This window comes from Lathamus discolor, chromosome 1 (assembly GCF_037157495.1).
Source record: "Lathamus discolor isolate bLatDis1 chromosome 1, bLatDis1.hap1, whole genome shotgun sequence".
NCBI lineage: Eukaryota > Metazoa > Chordata > Aves > Psittaciformes > Psittacidae > Lathamus > Lathamus discolor.
Window position 1 is genome coordinate 123334478 of NC_088884.1, and position 25450 is coordinate 123359927.

A 25450-nucleotide genomic window follows, 5' to 3' on the forward strand; every position below is an offset into this window, starting at 1 on the left:
TTTTATTTTCCTGAGAGACTCGGCAGGTCGCTTCTGGTTCTGGGAGTCTACTTTGGTAGGAGAAATGGTTTCCCATGGCGACCACTTTTGGTTTCATAGCAGGATTTCACGAAGATGTCTCTGCAGGCTATATCACTTTTGGCAGCGACCACTGTATTCATAAGTAAGGAATGTAAATATGAATTACACAGGTAGCACTGAACCAAAAAAAATTAGCACCCTTAACATATTTTGCTGTCACTGAACTTATCCTGCATGCTACCAGATTTTATAAAAAAACCCCAAGATTTATCCACAAAGCATCCAGTTATGAATGAACTCCCCCAGGCAGTCATATTTTTAAAGGTTTATTCTTTTTCTAGGACTATGTTGAGCACAGAGAAGGGAGCTGAATCTGGCGCACTCACACATTACCCAAGTGCTCTGACAACTGGATTTAAAGTGGTGCAGATGACAACTGTTTCGTAAAAAATAGTCCCCTATGCAGTTTTGACTCCAATAGGGAGAGCAGAAACAGATGTGTCCCTGCTCCAAAGTGAAACAGTAAGTCTACAAGAGAAATGGTACTTAAAGATTTAATTAAGACTTTTGTTTCATCTATCAAAGCTCTCAAAGCAGCATTCTGATTTTCTTCCGTTCCTTCCATAGGTGATTCAATTTATTATTTTTATTAAGGAGCCTGTGGAATTGCTGATTCCTCTGCTTTGCAGCTGGGCATTACCTACAAGCTGTCTGTTGGCTCAAACTATACATCTTAATTGGATACACAGTTCTTACTGTTCCGATGGTCTTGTTGCAAACAGAGTATCTTTAACCTACTCCACTAAAACTAAATATTTGCTTTTGATCCAATAGTATAATCAGCATTACACCAAACCTTTGAAATCTTTCCCAAACTGATTTAACCAGTTAATCAATAATCTGACCACAAAGGAGCACTGATATGCTTAAACTGAGTTTTGCTTTGCATGGAAATTTGAGCTGGTGTGTTCCGAAACTTCTCTCCAGAACCTAAATACCCTGCTCTGGAAAGTTCTGAACCATGTATCTCCAACTGGGACTTAAAACTTTCAATCCTGTAAAGGAGTTAAAGCTGTCATAGACATTTTATCACTCTTATTACTGTCTGATTATTTATAAGGTTAATGATACCAAGAGGAGACAGAGCATTCTTTCCTTCTCCTCTTAGGATGGCAGAAGTTCCACAGAGTTCAAGGGTGTAAAACCCAAAGACAGGCTCCTATCTGAGGCTTGTGTGTGAAACCTCATATCACATTTTGAAGTGCTGTTTATCAGTATAAATACAAATACAGAATACAAGAGGAGTAAACACTTAGAAGATATATCTACACATTCAAAATAAATAAGATTAAGTTTCTTTCCTTATCAGTGTTTTAACACTGGTTTTGCTTCTGTTTAATTTAACAGAAACTTATCACTCTGTTCTAAAAGAACACTCTCAACATTGAAAGGGATGAACTCATATACCCTTTCTTTCAGAAAGAAAATCAACCTTAACTGGTACATAATGCTTCCCTAAACAAAAAACTAACTTGCTCTTCCTTAATGACCAAGAGTAACTACATGGCTACAATGTGCAATATTGCTAATGCCTCACAAAACCAAGTTATTATCAAGTATTAAATAAAATCAGGAGAGAAAATAGACATCCAACACCACAGAATAATCTGCTGAGATAATGCATCGAAGTAACACATCTCATCAGATACCAGACATCTTAACTGGACAGCAAAATTTAAATATGAGAAATATTTGGAAGTTTAGCGAGAACATGTGGAGAAATCTCCATTTGAAGACATTCCTGCATTTTTAACATCTTTTAATCTGACACTTCAATCCATTTCATACTCACAGTATTTTCGTTCAGTTCCTGTTTCTACTACACTTCAAACACCAAATTCAAAGGATATGAAATGCAGGTTGTTACTTTACGAGGATAACATCCTTTTTAAGGAAGAAGTGATTTTCTCAGGATGAAGCTATTACCTGAGAAAGCTCAATAAGGAACTCCCACAAGCTTCTTGCCACTTTCTAACTCATAACAAATAAAGTCACTTTATAAATGAGAAATTCCGCATTATGGATTGCAAATGCTGAAAGGTAAAGCTACAAATGCAACTGTATCACTATAACCATAGATAGACATAACAGAGACCACGAGAAATAAAACAGACACACTAAGCAATGCTTAATATTTAATTTCTAATTTTATATTCAGCCAAGTAATTAGACCTGCTCAAATATATGAAACACAATACCTGTTGATCAATGCTTAAAAGCATTACTTCAATGCAGAGACTCACTAAAATCATTAAACTAAGTTTTATTTGATGTCTGGTGCTTTCAGGGATTCTGTAATTAAATAAGCACAGCATATTGGCACAAGCCTATTGATTTAGTAAAGGTATTTTATTTTTTGCTAACAGTATGCTGCACATTATCACTTATGGGTGCTAACAGCTGTATGATACAATATTCAAACATGTTTTTGCTATGATATGTTTCTACTATGAGACTTTGATAAAAAGCTGTTAGGAAACATTGAGGGTGCATGAAAGGCTGAGGCATGAATGAAGATGGTAATATACCACTCAAATCAAATAGTTTGGTATATACTTAAATTCTGCTTTTGTGGTACTGCAACAACAGAAGTATAGATGCATGTAATTAAGTCCTGTAGTCTGTATTTTGCAAGGCACAGGAAAGAACCAAACTTTAGAATCTCACATCATGAGTAGAGAGTAGAGATTATAATGAAAACTGGTCGAGAGATGTGGCCCTCTCACTTCTACAATGTCACTTCAATGCAGGTCTAATAGCCATGGAAATGACATCTTCTGGAGCAGGCCTGAAACTTACACTGTAGGGAAAATAGTTTCCTTCTTTTGCTTTTTTTTTTTTAATAAAATAAGTTTCGTATGGAACTGAATATGTACTCTTCTACAGGAACTAAATCTGAGGTCTTTTGCTTAGAAAACACTGAAATAAAACCTGTTTTCAGAAAAAAAACCCAAAAGACATACGACAGGCAGGGGATTTTATACAGTTATCTCTTTCCTGTCACATTAGTTAAAATTTATCTGCAATTACTAAACCCTAAGTCAATATAATTAAGTCCTCAGTCATCCTTTTTTTATTTACATCTGTTTCAATTTTCAGTCTCCCTGGAAAGATCTACTTGGCACTTGAGAACTGTGTCCTTTACTATCACAAGCTTTGCTTTTGAAATCAATCCTAATTCTCTCTTCAGAAGTGGTTTATCATCAGCAACTGACTAGAAGGTTTCTCTGAATGGAAAATGAGAAGGAATTCCATTTGCTCTCCTTTCTCTGAACTGCTGCTACCTGTGTGAGGCTGACAAAATCAAAACGTCTTTTGCCATCAAAACATTACTATGTAGCCATATACTAGTTATAAGCTAATAGTTTCAACATGTTTTTCAAGGTCTCTCATATTGAAATTTATTCTAAATCAAAACTTGTCCTGTTCTAGATTGACTCAATCTTCAAAGATAAAACAAACCCCCAAAATTATGAGAGCATTTTTAAAGAAAAATTAAAAGGCGAAATAATTCACTCCAAAGAAAATAAACCCCACATTTGTTTAACAAACTCCTTACCATCCCTATACTGACAACTTGTGTACCATTATACTGATTTATCTTGGAAAACAGATGAGCACAGATAACATACGTTTGACTTTCAGGATGTAAGGTCACCCGGTAGTTTATATTCTATCAACTAACCTTAATGTACGAGTGATTAATTTGCCCACAAGTGTAACAGAACAGATGCAGCTAAACTGACGGACGTTGTTACTTCATAATTGCTGTCTCCACATTCGTATGTCATTCTCAACTAGAAGTTATAGGCTCAATGTAAAAATTACTGAGTGAACTGGCTGTGTTATTCAGGAGCAAAACTTGATGAGAAAGATTCCTTTCTGGCTTAAATATAGGCAGATGAGCCAATAAGAAAAAGCTGCAGATAAAAATTCTAACCACTAAAAAAATGTTATTTGTGCACTTACATTGCATGTGTTCTGAGAGATCTTCAGTCAAAATCCTCTGCTGCTGTAAATCAACTAATATAAATGTAGACATAAAATCACCGTGACTGAATTAACAACAGCAAATACAAAACTATTTTGGACAAGCAGATGTTTCTTTAATTGGGCCAGTGATTTGCACTGCCATTGTGGCTATTTGACACTGAAGGATAGTGAAATTCAAAAGCAACATACCTTCCGAAGAGGTTTGAGCTTGGTCTCCATTATAAAGTCGTACTTGCAGAGCTCACAACAGCGTGTGTCTGAGCTCTTAATCCATTGGTGCAGACAGGACTGATGAACAAAGCGCAGGGTCCCTGTGCAGCGACACGGTGTGATGAGGGGACTTTCATCATCTCCCTCACAGTGACAGATCCTGACAGGAAGGACAGCAAGAGCTAGTGAGGGAACTTGCCAACCAGCAATGCAGACGCACTGGTTTATTTTCACTGCTTTTTCATTTTCAGACTTGACATTCATAAGACGCCAGGTATGTGACCTTTCAGATTGAGGCTCAGAGACATATCCCTTATTCCTTCTTCCATTTAGCAATTTCTCTTCACTTAGTTATTTCTGTTTGAATTTGCTATGTGGTCTGAAGGTGAACCAATAGAAATAACACCATTTTTCCTTTTTATACATGGCAAAACATTTAAGACAAATATCAGTGCTCTTTCTAAGAGCTGAATAGTTCTTGGCCTGTAAGTAATGCCAATAAAACACTCGAAGTTAGCAGGATCTAACCCAGGCTGAAAATATCCAGTATAAAAAAAATATAAGAAGTTCCTAGGATACCTCTTTGGAGTTACACAATTAAAAGGATTAGTGAACAGTTTTGAGTACTCTGGAGTCACGCGTATGGGACAGTGTATACACACTTGCACACACTTTTTAGGAGGCAGGTGTCATGATCCTTCCTCCTTTTCATTCTTCACTGTCCCTTTGAAGCAGATAGCTGTGTTACTTAGGAGAACACCCCCCCCCCCCCCCAGATGTAAGCAGATGCTATGATAGAGGTTGGTCCCAGAACTGTTGTTACCTTGCAATGGGATACAGAGCTTTTCACATTGTGATTTTGCATTAAGTGATCAGTGTCCTAACATCAAAATGGGATGGTTTTCTTCTGTGACACATGTCCAAATATCTTTGTGATCCTCCCCCTTCCAAACAGACCCCTGATCACATAAGGAAAACATTCATCCATTGAAACCAATGACAGATCTATTGGTAAGCATCTCTGTGAAGGCAGAAAAAGCTCTACAGTGAGCAGAAGGCTTAACCAAACACCTGAAGTTAAGGAAGTTCACCTCAACAAAGAATAACTCCCTCCCATCCCCACCCCAGAATAAACAACAAAACACCCAAGCACTAATGAATTTCCAAAGTGTCAAATTGGCATGGGGAGGTTGAGAGCTGGGGTGGGGAGAAATGTTATTTCAAAATAGAGAAGTAGCAACAACAGCACAGACTGTGGTGTTACACAAATGAAACCTTCAGTTTAGAAACTTAGTACTTTGAAAAGGCACCCTTAGATGTGTGTGGGCAGAAGAGTGAATACATCTGAGGAATAACTCATCTCGTTATGCAGAAAGCAGTTGCCACACCATTCTTGGGGTAGGGAAAGGGCTGGAGAGGCCCGTCTGGTGAGGTTGCCTTCCTACTGACCAGGTTAGGGAAGAAGGGCAACATTCTTCATAGCACAGGAGCACCTGATGTATGTCACGAGGAGGTAATCTGGCACAGACACCCTGTGAAAGATTGCCTACAGCATAGCACTGAGGCTGCCAAGTCTACAAGCAGGGGGAGGAGGAGACTCCATCGTTTAAGCGGAAGATCTATGGATCAAAACCAGCAGCTTCACTATTCTTCCTTGGTGTAGCCTAGAGCAATGAGAAAATTAATCTACAATATTGGGAAAGCAGAACAAAACTGCTTTGCTGAATAAAAAAAATAAATAAAGCTCTGGAAAGCTGTTACACAAAAGCCAGGTTTCAGTGTCTGCGGTGGGGCCCGTACAGCACTTTATATCCCATGGGAGAGGAGGGGAGGAGAAAATACACACAACTATCTTGCACACATTAATTTTTCGAGACACATTTTACAAGAACTTAGTCTGCAGCCATTTCTTTACTAACCCAGACAAGCAAGGTGCATTAGGGACTTAGTTCCGAAGTGTAAACTGGCTGTATGCTGACTTCTTACTGAGCCTGTAGCTTAGGCAGAACTAAAGTTTCAAAACACTGAATAGCTATTTTGCAAACAAATGCATTCCCAGCTGAGCATTACATAAACCCAATAATTTTCTTTTAAAATTAAAGCTATTTGCCAAAGGAAAAGTATTATTCTTTGTTCCTTTAAATTCAAGCTATACGTAATTTGTTTTACAGGCTTAGCATTTAAACTATTTAGGAATTAGACAATTAATCTATGTACCCAAAAGTGTTTTTTCTACTAGTGCCAGAATTGTTTAAAATTATTTTAAGAGCTAAAATGCAAACCTAAAATTCCATTGTGATCTTCAGATAAAGTGATACTGCAAATTTGAAATGAAGGATTCTTTATACTTTTACAGAAAAACAATATATGCATTATACATTCTATTTGTGCTTTCCTTGTACAGAAGTTACAAGGTAAACATATAAATAACAGGGAGACATTAAGAGCTTACATTATACAGAAGCTCGAACTAAATAATCGAATGGCCTCTTCTAACTTTATTACCATGACATATGTAATGAGAATAAAAACAAACTTCAAATGGAATTAAAGTTCAGAGAAAATAACCAAAGGCATGGTTTTCATTAGCTTGAATGCTCTTTGGTGCAACTTAGCTCTTCATTATTTGTTTAGCCAGAAGAAACTAGCTTAAAAGAGATTAGTGCTACCTAAATTTACAATCACAGTCTTTAAGATACATGCGTGCCTGACAGCTATTGAAACAGACTGTTTGCTAACTGCTCAAATACCTTTTAAAGACGTGGGTGGGATAACTTGTAATGTCTTGCTCAGCCATTAGTATTGAATCAGAATTCTGTGTGTCTTCGTCCTTTGCTCTATTTATCCAACATGTACAACATAATTATCACAAATTATAGAAAATAAATTGTAAATACTGTTTTTGCAAAATATGTTGTGCAAACAGAACTGAGGTAGGGATACAAAATACAGACTTCATGTCTCTAAACCAAGTCAGAACTTCCATTCTGATTTTCTTTTTTACACAATCAGAACTTGTCAAAATTTTCCCCCATCAGACTATTTACGGGGCTGAACTACTTCTTAGAGTAAAATTTGTTTACATAAAAAATGAGTTGAATGAAAAACCCCACTAGAAAAACTTTGCTAAATCTACACTGATTTATTTACAAGTTGTAGCCCAACACTGTCTGTGGTTAATAGCTGCAGTTTCAGCTGCTCAGACACCTACAGAATGTACATATGCAGCTTTTCTCAACTTTCTAGTCATTTAGTAGATAAATGGCCTTCATTACAGAACAATACTTATGGCTATCTGGAAATGGAGAGGAAGGATGTCTGCTACTTGACCAAATCCTTTCAGTTCTAAGCCTTTTATCACAAATTGAGCCTGATTGATTAGATTTATTTTTTTTGTAAATTTGATAGCTTAATGCTTTCAAGATTCCTGCCTATGAACAAGACCTTGCTTAGCTAGGGGAAAAGATGAATACAAGGCTCCAAAGGAGTTTTTGCTCTGTTAATCATCAGCAGACAGCACAGCATGTATGAACTATTAGATGATCTTCCGATTCAGATAGATATACAAAATTCTTTTCTGGTGTGTATAAAATATACACCTGTATACACAACCTACATGTTGAGATCACAGAATATACTTCTTTAAGGAAAGCTGGCTGTGAAACTTTATGAGATATTGCTGTAACAGTTCAGTCATTCTTTTGCTAAGTTTCTGCTTTACATGCCAGCATTTTAATTACCCTGCACATATATCTTTACCACTGAATTATTTTTACAACCTTCAGCACACAGATGTACAAAACAGAGACATTTATGCCAACACTGTGTATATATCAGCAAAAATCCATTAAAATTCTTTAAAGGATGTTCTTAAATAGCATGTTCACTTATGATGCAATAAATTAGCAAAAAGAATACTTTTCAGGAGAAATCAAAAATGCTAAACTGAAAACAAAATTAGTCTTTGTGAAATATTTTTGCATAATTCATATAAAAATTGTTGCAGATTTCTTATATGTTCCCTACAGAAAAAATTATTTTCAAACAGAAACAGAATAGTTCAATTTAGATTTTTTCTTTAGAGAATGATTTATGATAAAATGAAAAGTTAAAGTTTTCTGAGAACACTTTATAATTATTTTTCAGCATTTCTTTTTTGTTCAAACTGAATTTAAGGCACATTCAAATGATGCTGAAAAACTCACTGAAAATACAATGCTTCATTGAGAAATTGAATGTGACATATTAAACTGTGTACCATAATGAGTATTCAAAATTAGTAAGTAAAGTTGCCGGTAGTTTAAGGTACCCTATCTCCTTCACTAAAGGGCACATTGACTCCATACATATATAAAAGAGAGAAATTTGTTATTGGATTAAAATCATGAGATGCTGTTAAACCAAGCACTCAGAAATCAGGCATATTCAGAATGTAGTATTGTCATACTGTCTTTAATTCCATGACTATGAATTGTGCTCCCTGGTCCTGTTCATTGCAAAAGTTAGCAGGAAGGAAAGTAGGAAACAGAAGGGCTATAGCTTGTAGCCATTCATATGTTAATTTGATTTAGGCTGGTATTCAGAAAAACATCAAGAGCTATCCTAGATGACTGTGCTTCACTTCTTATCAAATTAAGGTTTTATAATTTTTTCCATACACACAAATATTTCAAAATCTCAGTTTAAAAGGTCAGCTAAAATCAGTATGCAGCAAAGAGTTCACATGGAAAATTTTCACCTTTTCCTTACAGTGCTTCTGTTTGCCAAAACCATAGCAACAAAAATTACAATCTAGATAGTCACCATCTAAGCTTCTTATTGCAAGAGATACCGGTAGATTCCAACAAGTTTGTAGCTTTTCTTCATATGCAAGGTAACAATTTTACTCTCATTAAAGAGAATAGCTGCTTATCTCTACCCTCACTGGAAAGACAGCAGTTATCTTAACCTGTCTTTCCCTAATCCACTTTACTCTTCCATAATTAAGAAAATGGGCCAATCTCTATGCTGCTGTAGTGAAGTAGAAAATACATTCACTCTGCAGGAGTCTTGTGTGCACTGTGAAAATTAGTGCTTGACCCCTACCCAGCTGGCAAGTGCTCCTCTATGACAGTATCTCTGCAGCTGATTTTCATAGATGACTATTGTCAAAAGAAGATGATTAAGAATAAGAATGAATCAGTGCGTCCCTGCTTGTGCTTCAAGCCATGTAAGAGCCTTGGCATTAGTAGCAGCACTGGTCGAAAAGAGTTTGCAGTAATTCTGCACTACCGGAACTCTTTCAGGGGATCCTATATTTCAGATAGGTACCTGATAAAATTTTCAAGGAATTTTGACTTTTACATGTAGAGACAGGTTTTAGCTATGGTAACATTCTGCAGATAGCTTTTTATAGACTTACTTAAAAATATGACAGGTCAAATTTTACCCTCATTAACAAATGTACAACCTAGGGGAATGCCTCTGAGGCATTCAAAAGTAGAAGTATATATGGGAACATAGGCATACTGATAAAGATGCATGATAATGTTTAAGGGCTATAAATGACATTATTATGTAAAACTGTATTGTGTTCTAGTATTCCTGGGTGCTATGCAGCTCTGTCTATGCTAACTGACAAAATTAGGAGGAGATATTGCCTTGTGACTGTGACATATTTACCAGCACTGTGATGTGATTTCTATGCACTGTGAACTAAATTGATGCAGTTGCACAATACCCATTTTGTTATTTTCCTGCAGATGGAATTATGCCAGTAGAATAGAAATGCTTTTGAACTTTTAACAGATCTCCCTAACAAAAGGGGGAAATACCTTCTCCATATAAATACGGTCAAGGAAGATAATGCTTATTCCAAAACCATTATTTTCGGTGAGAAATGACTGCAAAGGCAGTTAAAATCTTGCCCTTCACTGGAAAGCATACCTGCACTGATAATGATTATGCAAAGATAAATTCTTACCCTGTTTCAGAGGGTATATCTTGTTACTATAGCTCACTATTCTAAAGGGAGCTTAGTCAGGGAGAAGCAGCATAGCTGGAAAATGTTGGACCAAGTGAATGCCTAGCTTTGATTTTGGCTATGAGGATTATTAGCTGCCAGCATGAAGTACCATAAGCTCCTAGGTTACCTTAATTGGACCAAAAGGAACCAATTCCTTTTGCAAAAGGTTTGCAAAAGGGTGCACAAAGCTGCGTCATTGCTGCTGTCTGATCATCTCAGGAAAACTGTCGTCCTGTCCAAAAAGGTCATTTTCTCTTTCTGCCAATGTATAAAGTGCTTACAGTGCTTTTAGGTATATTGAACCCAAAATTAAAGCAAACAACTTTATGAACAACTCAGAGCAAATAATTAACTCATTTATAGACAGAAAAAACCCAAACCAAATCAACAAAATAATTCTGCCTCTGCATAATTTATAATTGGGGGAAAAAAAAGAAAGTTAAATTCACTAAATATGTTCACCCTGCAATAGGCTACAGCATGCCATGTTTCCCTTGGCTTCATTTTGCAGGCTTTTTTTTCCTTCTAAATCTTATTTTCATTCTTTCCACTGTTAAATGATAAAGTAATCTAAATGACAAATTGGGCTTTCCCTCCATTTAAACACAGTGTGAATGAAGCACATTAATTCTCCATACCAAATGCCATCAATTTGTACACCTCTTCCCTGTCACTCCTGCCCTTCCATTATGCCATGCAGTCAACTGTCTTTATCTGATTAGAGGGAAAAACATTTCCAGAATGTTGCACCAGACCAGTTGAATTTCATAATGGTCTAGGTAAAGCTTTCTCTTGGTTTCAGCAAACGTGATCAGAATTCGTAAGAGACCCAAGAGCAAACAACATTAGCAAAGGCACACTTAATCTTTTCTTTTGTCAACACTTTTCGTCCTTCTATTAATCTTCCATAATAGGTGATAAATAGGATATCTAGCCATCTGAACAGTTACAAGTAATTCCTGCCTCAGAAGCACTGTCAATGCAAGTCAAGATATGTGCCAGACAAGATTTACTGCACTGAACATAGTTCAAAGTACTAGGGACTGCAATTTGAAAAGGAATTTACATTTCCTCCCACCCACCTAGTGAAAGTCAAAGCTTTAAGTAACTAAACTCCCTACAAAACATAAGCAAGCTTTAAATATTTAATAACAGGACCCTTAAACCCAAATGCCTCCTCACCCAAGCTTTCTATCAGGAAGTGGTGCCATTTCACCTATTTGCATTAAAAATAATAATAGGTTTTGAGAAAAAGAAGTAGAAACCAAGATTTGGTTCTCCCCCATTTCAGTGACCTGAACCGCAACACAGACATACTTTCCTTGTTTCCGCTCTCCTTGCATCCTTCTGAATCATGGAGAGCTTCCAAAAGAGATTTCATAGCCAGATGGCTAAAGAGGTGACAGATGGGGCTTTGAACCATCAGGCAGAGAATAGAATTAACCAGGATTTAATACTGCTTCAAAGACTGATGAACCACTAGACCATCATACAGAGGAGAAGATTCCTCAAAATGCAGGAGTTTCCTATCAGAAGGTCACCTTGTGAAAACACTTCGAAGAGGATAGTAAACAGAAGTCACAGCTCTTTAAAAGGAAGGGGTGAGGAGCCAAAAATGGAGAAACAGGTGAAAAACCCTCTTCAGCCAAACACTACAGTCTGGCAGTTCAGCAACCTCCAGATTTTGGTGATTTTAGAAGGCTTTGGATTGTATTTTAAACCTACATATTCTACAATTTAAATTATTTACTGGATCGAGCTTCATGGTTTCAGTATAAATATTTTAAATGAGTGTTAAATTTCAGTGGTAGAATTTGAGCCTATGTAACTATCTTCTGTTCACTTTTCTCTTTTTTCCTGAAGTTTATAAGGACTTATTCCTCCCAAGCGGCTTTCTGATGAACACTCTGCTAGATGAGTATTTCAGGATGTAAGTATTTTCCTGCAAGACACTACTTTTTGCAGGTCCTACTAAGTTACATTATGAAAAAAAAAACCCCAAACCCATTACAACACTATTTCAAAGAGAGAAACGACATAATCATATTGCCTCGTCACACACAATATGCACTATTTCTTTCTATCTATGATTGTGCTAACACATAGAAATTCCCGTTACAGTCTTTTCCTAAGTTTAGAGTGATCTTTTCATTTCAAAGCTGATTTGTAAAAAAATTATGCTTGAAGTAGATTCTGTGGATTTCATGAATCAACTTCATCATCCCCCTTACTACTTCTCCGCGTTCCTACCAGTCTTCTGGCATGCCATACTCTTCTTTTAATCCTCAGATGAGGGGCTGCCATTTTCTGACTGCATACAGAGTCATTCACATGATGAGGAACTGGCTGACATGCTGCATGGTAATGGTAAATAGTTCCTTTTCAAACTGGCAACCTGTCTTTGATGGGGTCTCCCAAGGATTGATACTGGTCTCAATGCTGTTCAGTGTCTTCAGAAGTGATCTGGATGATGGGATCAAGTGTACCCTGACCAAGTTTGCTGATGATACCAATTTGAGTGGAGAAGTGGAAACTTTGGAAGGGAGAGCCATCCTACAGGAAGACCCGGATAGGCTGGAAGACTTGGCTAACAAGAACCTGATGAAGTTCAACAAGAACAAGTGTAAGGTCTTGCACCTGGGAAAATACAATTCAATAGTACAGCACAGTCTGGGATCCAATTGGCTGGGGAGCAACTCTGTGGAAAGGGACCTGAGGATTCTGGTGGACAACAAAATCAACATGAGTGAACAGTGTGCATGCAGCTGTGGCAAAGAAAGCCAACAGGATGCTGGGTTACATCCACAAGGGCAACGCCAGCAGAGATGAAGTCATTATCCTACTCTACTCAGCACTTGTCAGGCTACATCAGGAATACTGTGTTCAGTTTTGGTCCCCGATATACAAAGACGATGTGAACAGATTGGAGAGGGTCCAGAGAAGGGCCACAGAGATGATGAAAGGACTGGGAAGATGCTGTATGAGGAGAGGATGAGAGAACTGGGCTTGTTCAGCCTTGAGAAAAGAAGGCTCAGGGAAGACCTTATCACCATGTTCCAGTATTTAAAGGGTGGCTACAAAGAAGATGGAAACTCCCTGTTTTACCAGGAGTCACATGGAAAAGATGTGGTAGATTCCCCAGCACTGGTCACTTTTAAGATCTTACTGGACAGGGTGCTGGGACATCTAGTCTAGGTCGTGCTTTGCCTAGAAAGGCTGGACCAGATGATCCTTGAGGTCCCTTCCAACCTGGTAGTCTATGATTCTGTGATTAAACAAAATCAAAATTATTCTTCTTCTAAGCATCTTTTTAATAGTGAGTAACTCCACTTTATTTAAGCGTGATTTCTTTCAGCTAGTTACAGTTTGGTGTTATTGCTGAAATGACTGCATCTACTACAAAAATATTTCACACCAAAAGAATAAGTAGTCTAAGAGAAAATATATTTCTGTTCTCCCATCATAAATAATAAAAATACCATAAGATTAATTCAGAGTCAATACACAAAGCACTTACGATACACTAATGGCAATATCACAAGCAATTTTCTTTCCTTAGTAATTCCCACATGAAAATCCACGGAACTAAATCCTCATAATCCACTCAGTTTATCATGTTCCACACATAGATTTCCCCTTCAGGGAGATTACCCTCATGCAGACCAAGAAAGCTATTTCTGAGGTTGTGTCTCAAGCCACGTGGCAAATTCCAGAATAAAGTACACAAAAAGAAAGTCTCAGACAAAGGGCAATTTAGGAAGAGGGTAATCCAACTGTATGATTTAGGAAGCCTATCCCAACAATTTAGCATGGTCAGAATTTATGTATGCATCCCTAATCCCAGAAGCAGAAAGCTTGCCTTCTAATGGACTACAAAAGGAAGGAGTATGTTCAAGGAAGAGATTGTAAAGGACATCACTGATGTCATTGTTTCAACATTTTGGAAACAGAGAAATAATGACACTAGAAGAGGAAATGTCTCACTTAAAGTGACCAAGAGGTCTACATTAAACTAGCTGAAGCATATATTATGCCATGGTACTATACTTCATCTGATATGCGATTATGCTATAATTGGGTGTGCCTTCTCACATTCCAACTCATTCTGCTAAATGCACATTGAGGAAACAGCTTATTCCCTTATATGTGCATATAAATGCGTTTCACTGCCAGAAAATTCATGAGGAAGTAATGGAAAAAAAATGCCTACCCAAACGTTTCAAAACAAAATAACTGGCACCAGGAGTTGTTTAAGATCCCTGTTCCTCTGCTATTTCCACACAATCCCATCTGGGCAAGAGCCATTAATCTCAGCCAGCTTGGTCACAACAACTAGAAGATATGAATACCTAGGATGAAAAGCTTGGAGAAACACATCTCTAGAAAACAATTTTTCTACATCACAACCAGCTATGTTAAACCAGTCTTAAACTAAACAAAATCTCCTTTTTTTATCTGCATACAGAAAAATGGTTACTGTATATGCGCACATCTGCATTGAAATGTAATTATTTTGCTTCAGATGCAAGACTGTGAATCTGAAGAAAACCATAGCACAGATAATGAGCTAATTAAGTGCATGGACCCATCCTGAAAAAACAGAACCTACAATCTATAGTCTATAATCTACAGATGAGTAGCAAATAAAGACAGACTAGGGACAACGTAGGCCCCCTCCGGAAGCTATCAGGAGAACTGGCTACCCTGGATTTGGAGAAGGCTGAGGTTCTTAATGACTTCTTTGCCTCGGTCTCCACTGGCAAATGCTCTGACCACACCACCCAAGACTTGGAATGCAGATGCAGGGACTGTGAGAATGAAGACCCTAGGCCCACTGTAGGAGAGGATCTGGTTCAAGACCATCTTAAGAACCTGAACATGCACAAGTCCATGGGACCTGATGAAATCCATCCGTGGTTCCTGAAGGAGCTGGCGAATGAAGTTGCTAAGCCACTGGCCATCATATTTGAAAAATCATGGCAGTCAGGTGAAGTTCCCGACCACTGGAAAAAGGGAAATATAACCCCCATTTTCAAGAAGGGGAAAATGGATGACCCAGGGAATTACAGACCAGTCTCACCTCTGTACCTGGCAAAATCTTGGAGGAGATTCTCCTGGAAGGCATGCTAAGGCACATGAAAAACAACAAGGTGCTTGGTGACAGCCAGCATGGCTTCACTAAGGGGAACTGCTGTCTGACCAATTTGGTGGCCTTCTATGATGGGGCTACCGAACTGATGGACAGGGGTAGAGCAGTTGATGTCATCTACCTGGACTTGCGCAAAGCGTTCGACACTCTCCCACAAAATATCCTTTTCTCTAAATTGGAGAGTGGTGTCCCTCAGGGATCGGTGTTGGGACCGCTCTTGTTCAACATCTTTGTCGCTGACACGGACAGTGGGATTGAGTGTGCCCTCAGCAACTTTGCCAATGACACCAAGCTGTGTGGTTCGGTTGATATGCTGGAGGGAAGGAATGCCATCCTGAGGGACCTTGACACACTTATGAGGTGGGCTGATGCCAACCTTATGAAGTTCACCCATGACAAGTGCAAGGTCCTACACCTGGGTCAGAGCAATCCCAGGCACAGCTACAGGTTGGGCAGAGAAGAGATTCAGAGCAGCCCTGCAGAGAAGGATTTGGGGATGTTGGTTGATGAGAAATATGAACATGAGCCTGCAGTGTGCGCTTGCAGCCCAGAAAGCCAACCGTATCCTGGGCTGCATCAAGAGGAATATGAGCAGCAGGTCGAAGGAGGTGATCCTGCCCCTCTACTCTGCTCTTGTGAGACCTCACTTGGAGTATTGTGTGCAGTTCTGGTGTCCTCAACATAAAAAGGACATGGAACTATTGGAACAAGTCCAGAGGAGGGCCACGAGGATGATCAGGGGACTGGAGCACCTCCCGTATGAAGATAGGCTGAGGAAGTTGGTGCTGTTCAGCCTGGAGAAGAGAAGGCTGCATGGAGACCTCATAGCAGCCTTCCAGTACCTGAAGGGGGCCTATAGGGATGCTGGGGAGGGACTCTTCATCAGGGACTGTAGTGGTAGGACACAGGGTAATGGGTTAAAACTTAAACAGGGGAAGTTTAGATTGGATATAAGGAAGAAGTTCTTTACTGTGATGGTGGTGAGGCACTGGAATGGGTTGCTGAGGGAAGCTGTGAATGCTCCATCCCTGGCGGTGTTCAAGGCCAGGTTGGACAGAGGCTTGGGTGGCATGGTTTAGTGTGAGGTGCTCTTGCCCATGGTGGGGGGGGTTGGAACAAGATGATCTTAAGGTCCTTTCCAACCCTAACTATTCTATGATTATATAATGAATCAGTAGTAAAATCATGCCTTACTTTGTCTTCTGCTGTCTACAAACTGATTAAGACAACCTACCAATGATGAAAAATTAACATGCTTTTGATTTTTAAAATGTTTTTCACAGCTGCATTTTCATCACCGTGATACACCTACTAATGACAACAACAACAAAAAAGCGTTATCCCTGACATGGAGAAAAATGAGTTATGATTTTCTTGACAAAGTTTGCACAACAGGCCAGTTTATCAACTCTGTTGACTTTAACTCTAGTTGTTCAAGGAGCATCTCCACTAACAGTAAGCCTAGGAACACATACCTGTCAAAAGGTTTCAACCTTCCTCTTCCAGGAAAAAGCTTAGCAGAAAAGTTTCCATGCACATCCAAAAAATCCACTCTTGAACGAAGCTTCAAGTCTTAACAAAAAATGCCTAAATAACCATAATAAAATCAAATGGGTTGAGAAGTTATAAAAACTAGAGTCCACTTTCCATCTGAAAGCCTAAGTCTGGGTACTTGAGGAACCATTAGGATTAATCTACTTGAAACAATTACAAAACTTTGATTTTACTTTCTCTTTTTTGTCCACACAGTATAATTAAGCCCATAAAAAAGCTCGTGCTGAAATAATTTATTTTAGGTTTTGGGTAGCTCATACTCTTTAACTCTGAAGTTGTTGAAGTAGCTATCTGTGCACGTATCTGCATCATACCACGTAGACATATATGAAGTGCTTAAAAGATGTGTAACATTATTACCATTGCTGCTGTTTCTCTGCATTTGTGTAAGATGAAGAGGTCCCAAGCCAGCAGGATGGTCCTGATAAACAAACTGATGTACAAATACAGCAGGGCTTTACTCTAGTCTTAAATTATCATGACTGACAGTGGTCAGACAACTGAAATATCCCTTTTTGCTTGACAAGTGCAACAAGGAGTGCATAGCAGTAGCTGTATTAGCAATGGCTTTGTCTCCTGCTGTGAAAGGAACCATGCCTACATGTCATCTTTTTCCATTTTAAAACTAGGATATTTGTAATGTGTTACTAAGCTGAAGTATACTGTGAAACTACAAGATGTGGCATCACAAACTTCCTCATTTTGACTGTGTTTACATTTCCATGCAAATTTCTTCCCAGCAAAGGTAAGTGAGAAGTGTTGGGTTACCATTATAAAGAAACTAAGCCTGATCCTCTTTTTATACTTTGTAGATGAAAGTCAGTGCTGGCTCACAAGGTTGGGGAGGGAAAACAAAAAAACCAAAAAACAAAAAACAAAAAAAGGGGAAAAAAAAAAAAGGAAAGAAATACTTGTTTCAGTTCTGTTAAACTTACGGGATGGCACATTTTCATTTACCACTACATTAAGTAACTCAAGTACACCCAGCTGTCTAAATTTGGACTTTTGCTCAGAAGTCAGCTTGCTCTCATTTCCAGAGGAAAATGCTCACCTTCTGATTGCATGCATCAGACCAGGGGTATCAGACTGTCAGAAGCCTGAACTTTTGAAACAGAGAGAACTGCTGGTGTTGCTTTTTCTATCCCAAACTCTATTTTAATGCTTATTCTGCCCACTCATCCTTTGTACCATTCTAATTCTTGTCATGGGTACCAAAATAAGAGCCCCTACACGTTCACAGTGCAGAGCTGCTCAGCAGTGCAAGGTCTTGTACAACTTATGCCTGACTGGAAAGCATGTAGGCAGTGATCATCAGCTTGCTGTGATAATGGCCGTTCTAGAGGACACTGAATCAAGACCATACATTTATTTCATGTAAGTCAATGAAAAATGACAATGAGGGACCAAAGCTGGATTTGAACTGATCACCTAAGGAGGAAAAACTCCATATCCCATTGTATTGAGCTATCTGGAACTCTGCCTCATTCTTTGCCTCTGGCTGGAGATTTAAAATGCAGTAATACACTGCCACAGGACACAGAGTGTCTGCCTTCATGAAGAAAAATGGAGCAAAAAAAAAAATAATTTAGTTCCCTTGTAGGATTACTGTTTTTAAATTAGGGAAGTATATCTCCAGCCTGAGAGATGCTAACTTCTCTGTAGCAAAGGCTTTTGTGTTATTTCTTATGGTCTGCTTAGCAGTTTATTACTGAGAAACAGTGACAGAAAGCAGTCAAGAGAGGAGCACTCAACCCACAGCAGTGTGAAACTCCTGCTAAGAATTTTAAGTCTTTCTTATTAGGGACTAACCTGCATACTTCTAAATCATCAGATAAGTCATCATACAACACTGAAGGCTTCTGAACATCATCAGGCACACTGGGCCCTGCCCCAGCAGGTGCTCCATTATTGGGGACTGCCAGAGCATCACTCCCAGAGCCTCCCTCTGCAAAGCAGTCCTTCAAATCTTTACTGTGTCTAAGGAAAGATGCAGGGTGCCGATCTCCGTAGTAGCTTTTTCCTTTGCTTTTTCCACATTTTCTTGAGGAAATCCTTGCTTCCTGAGATGACACTGAAGACTGTGATTCCTTTAGCCTTGGAACCCTTCTTCGGCGGTGATTTAAAGTAGGATTCTCAGGGTCAGATAACTCTTGCTTGTTTTTCCCCACTGTCCCCAAAGTGACAAGTTCAACAGCATTATTGTTTGAGGACCCATCCTGGTTAATGCATGATCTAGTGTTCCTTCTCCCTCTCCTGGATATTCTGGCCTTTTCTCTTGCTCTCCTCCTAGCCTGAGCCCACTGACTCTCATCCGAAGACGATGATGAATCAGATGCATTCCAACTGGACCTTGCAGGCTCAGGATGCAGTTTAAAGTCTTTCCCTTTTCCTTGCTTTTCTGCATGCTCACCAGTGTCTCCAGTCTCTCTTTTCCGCCTAAACCTTCGTTTTACTTGTTTCTTACCAGACTCCCTATTAGAAGGGGTCAACACCATAACAGGGGTTTCATGTTCAAGCTCATCTTCTGACAAATCATGCAAGGTAGTAGATCTAGACAAAGCAGTAAGCAAAGGAAAGGGATGGAAATGGTAAGGGTGGATGGAAGGAGAGAAAACATAAAGAAAAAGAATGAAAATGAAAACATGAATTTTAATAGAAAAACATGAGACTGAAAAGCAAAAGCACAACCAAACCAAAAAGAGATCAAACGAAAACTAAAGTCTATGTAAATTATGAATAGCATTAAGCGAAGCAAGAGCTACATATAATGTAATAAAAAACAACAAGGTTCAACCAGATTAGAGTATATTTTTCTCAGCACATACCTACAAATGTCCTGAGTGGAAGGGCAGACAGACAACCGTGACTGACTCCTGGGAGCTGTTCCTGTTGTAGGACTGCTTGCCTGTTGAAATAAGTTAGACAGTTTGGAATCTTTGTCCATGAAATACATTACAGATATTTTACTACTTTGCCACATGATTAAAAAATTAGAGTAACTGTTGCTGCTGTTCATAGCGCACTGTTGAACACATGCAAGCTCACGAAATACAGGAAGCCTGACCAAAAGTGAAACCTATTTGTGGAACTAAGTGTGACTGAAGTGCTTCAGCTCTCATTTGCTCATGACTACTTTTTGTCACTGTTTGAGGAAGCAGCTTTCAACATTTAAATTTCATTTGGGTTTTGAATGTCTGATGGGAAAGGATGTTGTTTTTATTTCATGCAATCAAACAACCATGATGATTCCTTTCAAAATGGAGTGAAGTGGATTTAAATTATGCTGACTGATGAACAGAACAAAGCTAAGCCATGTTGAGTGGACTGACAGAACGGCACAGAAATTAAAGTGTGTTTTAAAAGGTTTCCAAGGCAATCTGATCTTCTAGAAGAGCTGAAAAATGTTAAACTGATGAGCCTGAGAAGACCAAAGTGCAGGCTACATCTCTACAGAGCTGATCACATTCTCAAACAGCAGGAGAGATATAAACCACATTTAGTATGTGACATTTTGCTTATCAGGTTGTTGCTACAAATTGTAGGCTCAGTTGCTCAATACTTCTACTGAAAATACATTTTGATGGCGTTAACAGCAAACCATTTCAATCTGCCTCACAGTCTACTGGCAGCATAGCTGTATGGAATCCAAATTTAAATCAAGGGCTTTAGGATTCAGGATCACCCATGAGGTACAGTATTGTGGGAAGAACATTCCATACAAATAATCTTGAGGCTTTGACCTTCCTTTAGCTGGTAAGGACATTATCTTTTAGTATGCAACCCTACCCTGTTATAAGCACCACTACCAAATGGAGACAAAATACTATAAGCCTAAGGATTCCACAAGATCACACACCATATACAAGGGAAGAATGACTGTTAAGCAATCACACAAAGTACAAATAATAGAAAGACATAACGGCTGTCATCCCAAGCTTTTTTACTACTAAATCAAATTCAGTCACATGTACAGTCCATAATAAAATTATTTCTAGCTCACATTTCACAGACATTTTTGTGGTGTCAGTTTGAAAATTAATAGTACAAGTTAAAATAAATGAACACAGCAAGTACCTGCTGACACTTCAGTTATATCTAGGGTTCTAGCCACTGTATTTCATGCATAGATCTTTTGGAAACACCAGTCACCTCTATGTGCATTTTTGTTTTTAATGAGATATCATCTGAGACTTAAGAACGGTGCTTTCCATGAAAACAATCTTACAGCTCTTGGAATTCAAAAACTTTTTACCTCTTGATTAATATCACAACAGCAAAAATACTAGTAATTTTTTACTAGCAGTTCCATGAAATGAAACTCAGCGGTATGAAAACTAAGCCAACACAAGAAAGTAAATTGATAGCATTTTTGGGCACAATCCTTATGTTCAAACGGTATTTCAATGCCTGGTCCACCAGACAGAGAAGGAACATGTGTCTACATGCAGTCTAATGCTGGGAAAAAGAACAAGTATCAGTGACAGAAATTGTATTTAATATCTTTTCTTCTACAAAAGCAACATTTCAATTGCATGTACTATAAAGGAATATGAATTTTTCTTACATACATATTAGAAACAGATGGCATATGTATGGTTGGGTATATAATCACCTCAGCCTCTGTGATTACTTTTAAGTGATTAGGCATAAATTAAGCTACTTAATGAGGAAAGATGTAGACATCAGCACAAGCCACATTGCTGGGCTACATGCTGCTGCTGTGCGAAAAAATGTCCCTCCAGACTAAATCACAGGTGAAGGACTGATGAAGAAATCCAGCCCTAAAGTGTGGATTCCCAAATCCGTCCTTTGTGCCTAGCTTCCATTTCTTTTTCCCTTCACAGCTGCAGGACTCTTACCATTGCTTCTTTCAGGATCTGTGTACTACAAGGGTTCGTCTCAATCTTAAGTGGTCAGGTCATCCCCATGCTGTAAACACAAGTTTTGTATTGCCTTGCCACAAGTATTTATTATACCCTTTGAAGGGATAAGAAGAATGACTAAGCTGGCCCAGTAACCGTACAGTAGGTCTGCACAAGTTCAAGAAACTTTCAGCAGCTATTAAGGTAGGAAGTCAGCTAGACATTACTTCAGAGGGCTGAAATCCAGCCAAAAATTAAAACAAATTCCTTGAAAAGCTTTTACACTTATTATTCGGGACTGGAGACAGGTGGAAATCTAATTATTTTTAGATAAAAATTACATTACCAGCTTGATTGCTTAAATCCTACATTTCACTCTCAGCTGTAAAGAGGTCTGGACTGTTTCAGCCTTGCTCACTCAAATTTACTTTCTAGTTCCCCTGCCCTGGCATAATGATGTTATGTTTAGTTGCACATAACTCAGAGGAAGGTTGATTTCCTTCTAAAATAATTTACATCAAAATCTTAAAAAAAAAAAAAAAACCCAAAACAAAACGACAAAAAAAGCTTTTTGCTTGTTTTTATAATCCCTATTGGAGCAAGCCTGACATCTGGGCAGACAAAAAGCCTATGCACCACTTAAATCTTCAAAAGCAAAGCAAGTAAACTGCCAAGTTATGCACAAGAGAATTCAGATTCTTATCTGTAAGCAAGATTCATTCAGTAGGTTACTACAACTTTTAAATACATATTTTGATTTTTATCTACCCTAAAGTATCTTTTAATGGTTGAATCATAGATGCATAGAATACCAATTTGGAAGGGACATCAAGCAGCATCTGGTCCAACCTTTCCTGGCAAAAGCACAATCTAGACAAGATGGCCCAGTAACCCATTCAGCCGAATCTTTAACATGTCCAGTGTTGGGGAAATGAACTGATAAAGTGATTTCTAAAACTGAGAAAGTTTGTGCTCCTGATATTCATTATTTGATGTTTAGTTATGGACCTTACATGTAGCAGAGGGCCTTATTTTGTAAATAATTCCCATCTGACCTCTGTAAATGAAACAGGAGTGGAAGGACCTGTTAATGTCAGGTGTGTTCCTGCTACCACATGCCATATGAATATAATCATTTACAGCTCATCAAGCTGTTTTTAAAAACTTGCAAATTCCAACTCAGCAGGAAGCTTGTTCCAGACCTTTACTCCAAAACCTCTTTGCTTTGTCATCCTACCCGCATTCTGACAGCATAAACTGCACCTGCTTTCTGCTGCCAGCACTACCTCTGGGCTTACCTCATTTCATTCAGTAATATTCCCTCTTAGCCATCTTGCCTACACGCTATACATTCCAAGCAAATATATTTATTTATTTATTAAATACTTTTCTTAAGTTCAGCCTCACCATGAAGATACCTAAAGTAGCATTTAGTAAGGTGTTGTGTTTACAGAGCACAGCATACAGATATATGGAAGTTCCAGATTAGATCCTAGAAGGGATACAGTTTTATCAGTGCTGCATTTTGCTTCCTCTGAGCAACAGAGTGGGCTGATGAACCCAACCAAGTACTGAACAAGTTCTGTGTTCATTCAGTCGGCCCTACCTTGGAGTCTCTGCTATAGTGTGATGCCACAAAACACTGGTCCATCACCCCTGATCATAATACAGGCTTTCTTTTACTTTTAATCATCTTTAAGGCTAGTTTTAGTAACAAAATACATAATCTATTAAGTGGTATTGAGTTTATTTTAGAGGCATATCCGAAAAACCCAAATATGATCATATTAATACATTCCGATCACATCGTATCAGTCCAGCTCTTTTGGGAATTTATATACTACAGATGTCAGAAACAGTATCAAGTACACAGATCTTATTGCTGTAATTGCTATCCCACACTGCTATACTGCTATTTAGCACACTGAATATTTTGAGATACTGTATTTATTGAATAGAGGGATCAGAGTGGTGCTGTGGACTCAATTCCACTTGGGAGGCAGAATAAGGATTTTTTAAAACAACAATATTCCTTGAACGTATGACTACTTCAGACAGCTATATTGCACAGCTCATCTAAATGGGAAAATTAAACTAGCACTGTACTAATTCTATCAAAGCAAATTATATCATCTGCATAATTAAATGTGGCAATTCAAAATAAAGTTGTTTAACAATTCATTTATAAGCAAAGCAGCTAATTTCTCTGTGCCATTGACACAAGAAAGATGTGTGAAGGATAATGCCAACTCCAGCTGATTAAGTCTGGCATTTCAAAAACATTGTTAGTTGAGAGAGATTCCCCTGTCGCTACCTTCTGCTCTCTTGGCCAGTTTTGATGAACCCTCTCGTCAAGGATATGCAATTCAATTAACTGACATGACAGGGCACTTATCCATAATTACTTTTGATATGTTCAACAGGAGTTGATATTATGCTTTTCAAACAGAATATTGGTAAATACAAAGTTTTCAGGACAAGCAAGATAATAATAATTTATCTGACACAAGCAGACTTCAGTACCACACACGTGTCCGTGTTAAAGACTACAGCAAAGACAGAAATGTGGGACAGAATGAAATTCAGCAGATTAAAACAGTAAGAATTTCAAATCGAGATTGCTGTTACATTGGTGTTCAGAATCTGACAGAATATTCCAGATAATAACAAGAAATCAGAATCCTCACTGACTATTGCTTAATGCTGCTTGTTAAAACTAGTCCAAGAACGAGTCAAATTGTGCTTTTCTTAAAAAGAGAAAAGGGCTCTACTTTGACCTAACAGAAAAGCTGAGCAAAAACATTCCACAAATGCAAAGCACTCATATATGAGTCGAGCTTTAAACTAACAAACAAGATGTAAAGGACAGCTGATAAAAAATGGCCTCACAGATGTCACCATAAAGGCTAATGAATCCTCTAATGCTTCTCTAATGCTGAATAAGGAAGGCCAGAGGCATTTCTAAAAGCTGCTCAGCTTACAATACTGCTTAAGTAGAAAGGTGCAGAAAATTGAGGGATGATAGGGCAGGCAGGGAATATGAATAATGCTTTTATTCTCCTACTAAGTATATGCTTTATAGCAGTGATGCATCACAGAATCCTCCAGATCTCACCAGCCAGTACAGTTCAAAAGCTGAAACTTCATCCTATTAAAATAATGGCACACAAAGGAATGGTTACCTTAGAAGATTAGAACAGTTTGCATGGCAATAAGCTCAGCAGGAGATCTAGTCTGTGTATTCTCATCTGAAAAATTCTGCTTTCTAAACAATGCAACTTTATATGGAAAACATCCATCTTTATAAACTTTTATCTGGATTATTTCTCCGGTCTAAAAAGATCAAAAACACAGTGGAAATGACCCAAGACAGGTATATCTTACAAAGTGTGTCTTGATGGCAAATGAAAATGGGTTTGGTTAAAGGAGGGTTCTTGGTGGGTCTTTTGTTGCTGATGGAGTTTTTTAGGTTTTTTCTTGGTTGCTTTTGCTTGTTTGCTTGCTTTGCCTGTTTGGGTTTTTTTGTTCCTTATGATGGAGTTGCTGCTTTGTGCTCAGATTTCAAGGTTCTTATAATCTGATTAACGGCTTTACAGC

The 25450-nt window shown here is 38.3% G+C and overlaps 1 protein-coding gene across 5 annotated transcripts in view; it reads right to left on the reverse strand.

Moving 5' to 3' along the window:
* Window positions 1-25450, reverse strand: part of MARCHF1 (membrane associated ring-CH-type finger 1) — a 235325-nt gene that overhangs the window by 26835 nt on the left and 183040 nt on the right. For 2 of the 5 annotated variants that reach the window (XM_065693878.1, XM_065693887.1), the window contains exons 5-7: window positions 19817-19896; window positions 18801-19541; window positions 4264-4444 (exon numbers count right to left, since the gene is read on the reverse strand). In XM_065693878.1, coding sequence (XP_065549950.1) covers window positions 4264-4444; window positions 18801-19541; window positions 19817-19896 — 1002 coding nt within the window. Of the gene's footprint in view, window positions 1-4263; window positions 4445-18800; window positions 19542-19816; window positions 20027-25450 lie in introns of those variants that run through there. The other 3 variants (XM_065693896.1, XM_065693901.1, XM_065693911.1) reach the window with 3 other exon arrangements.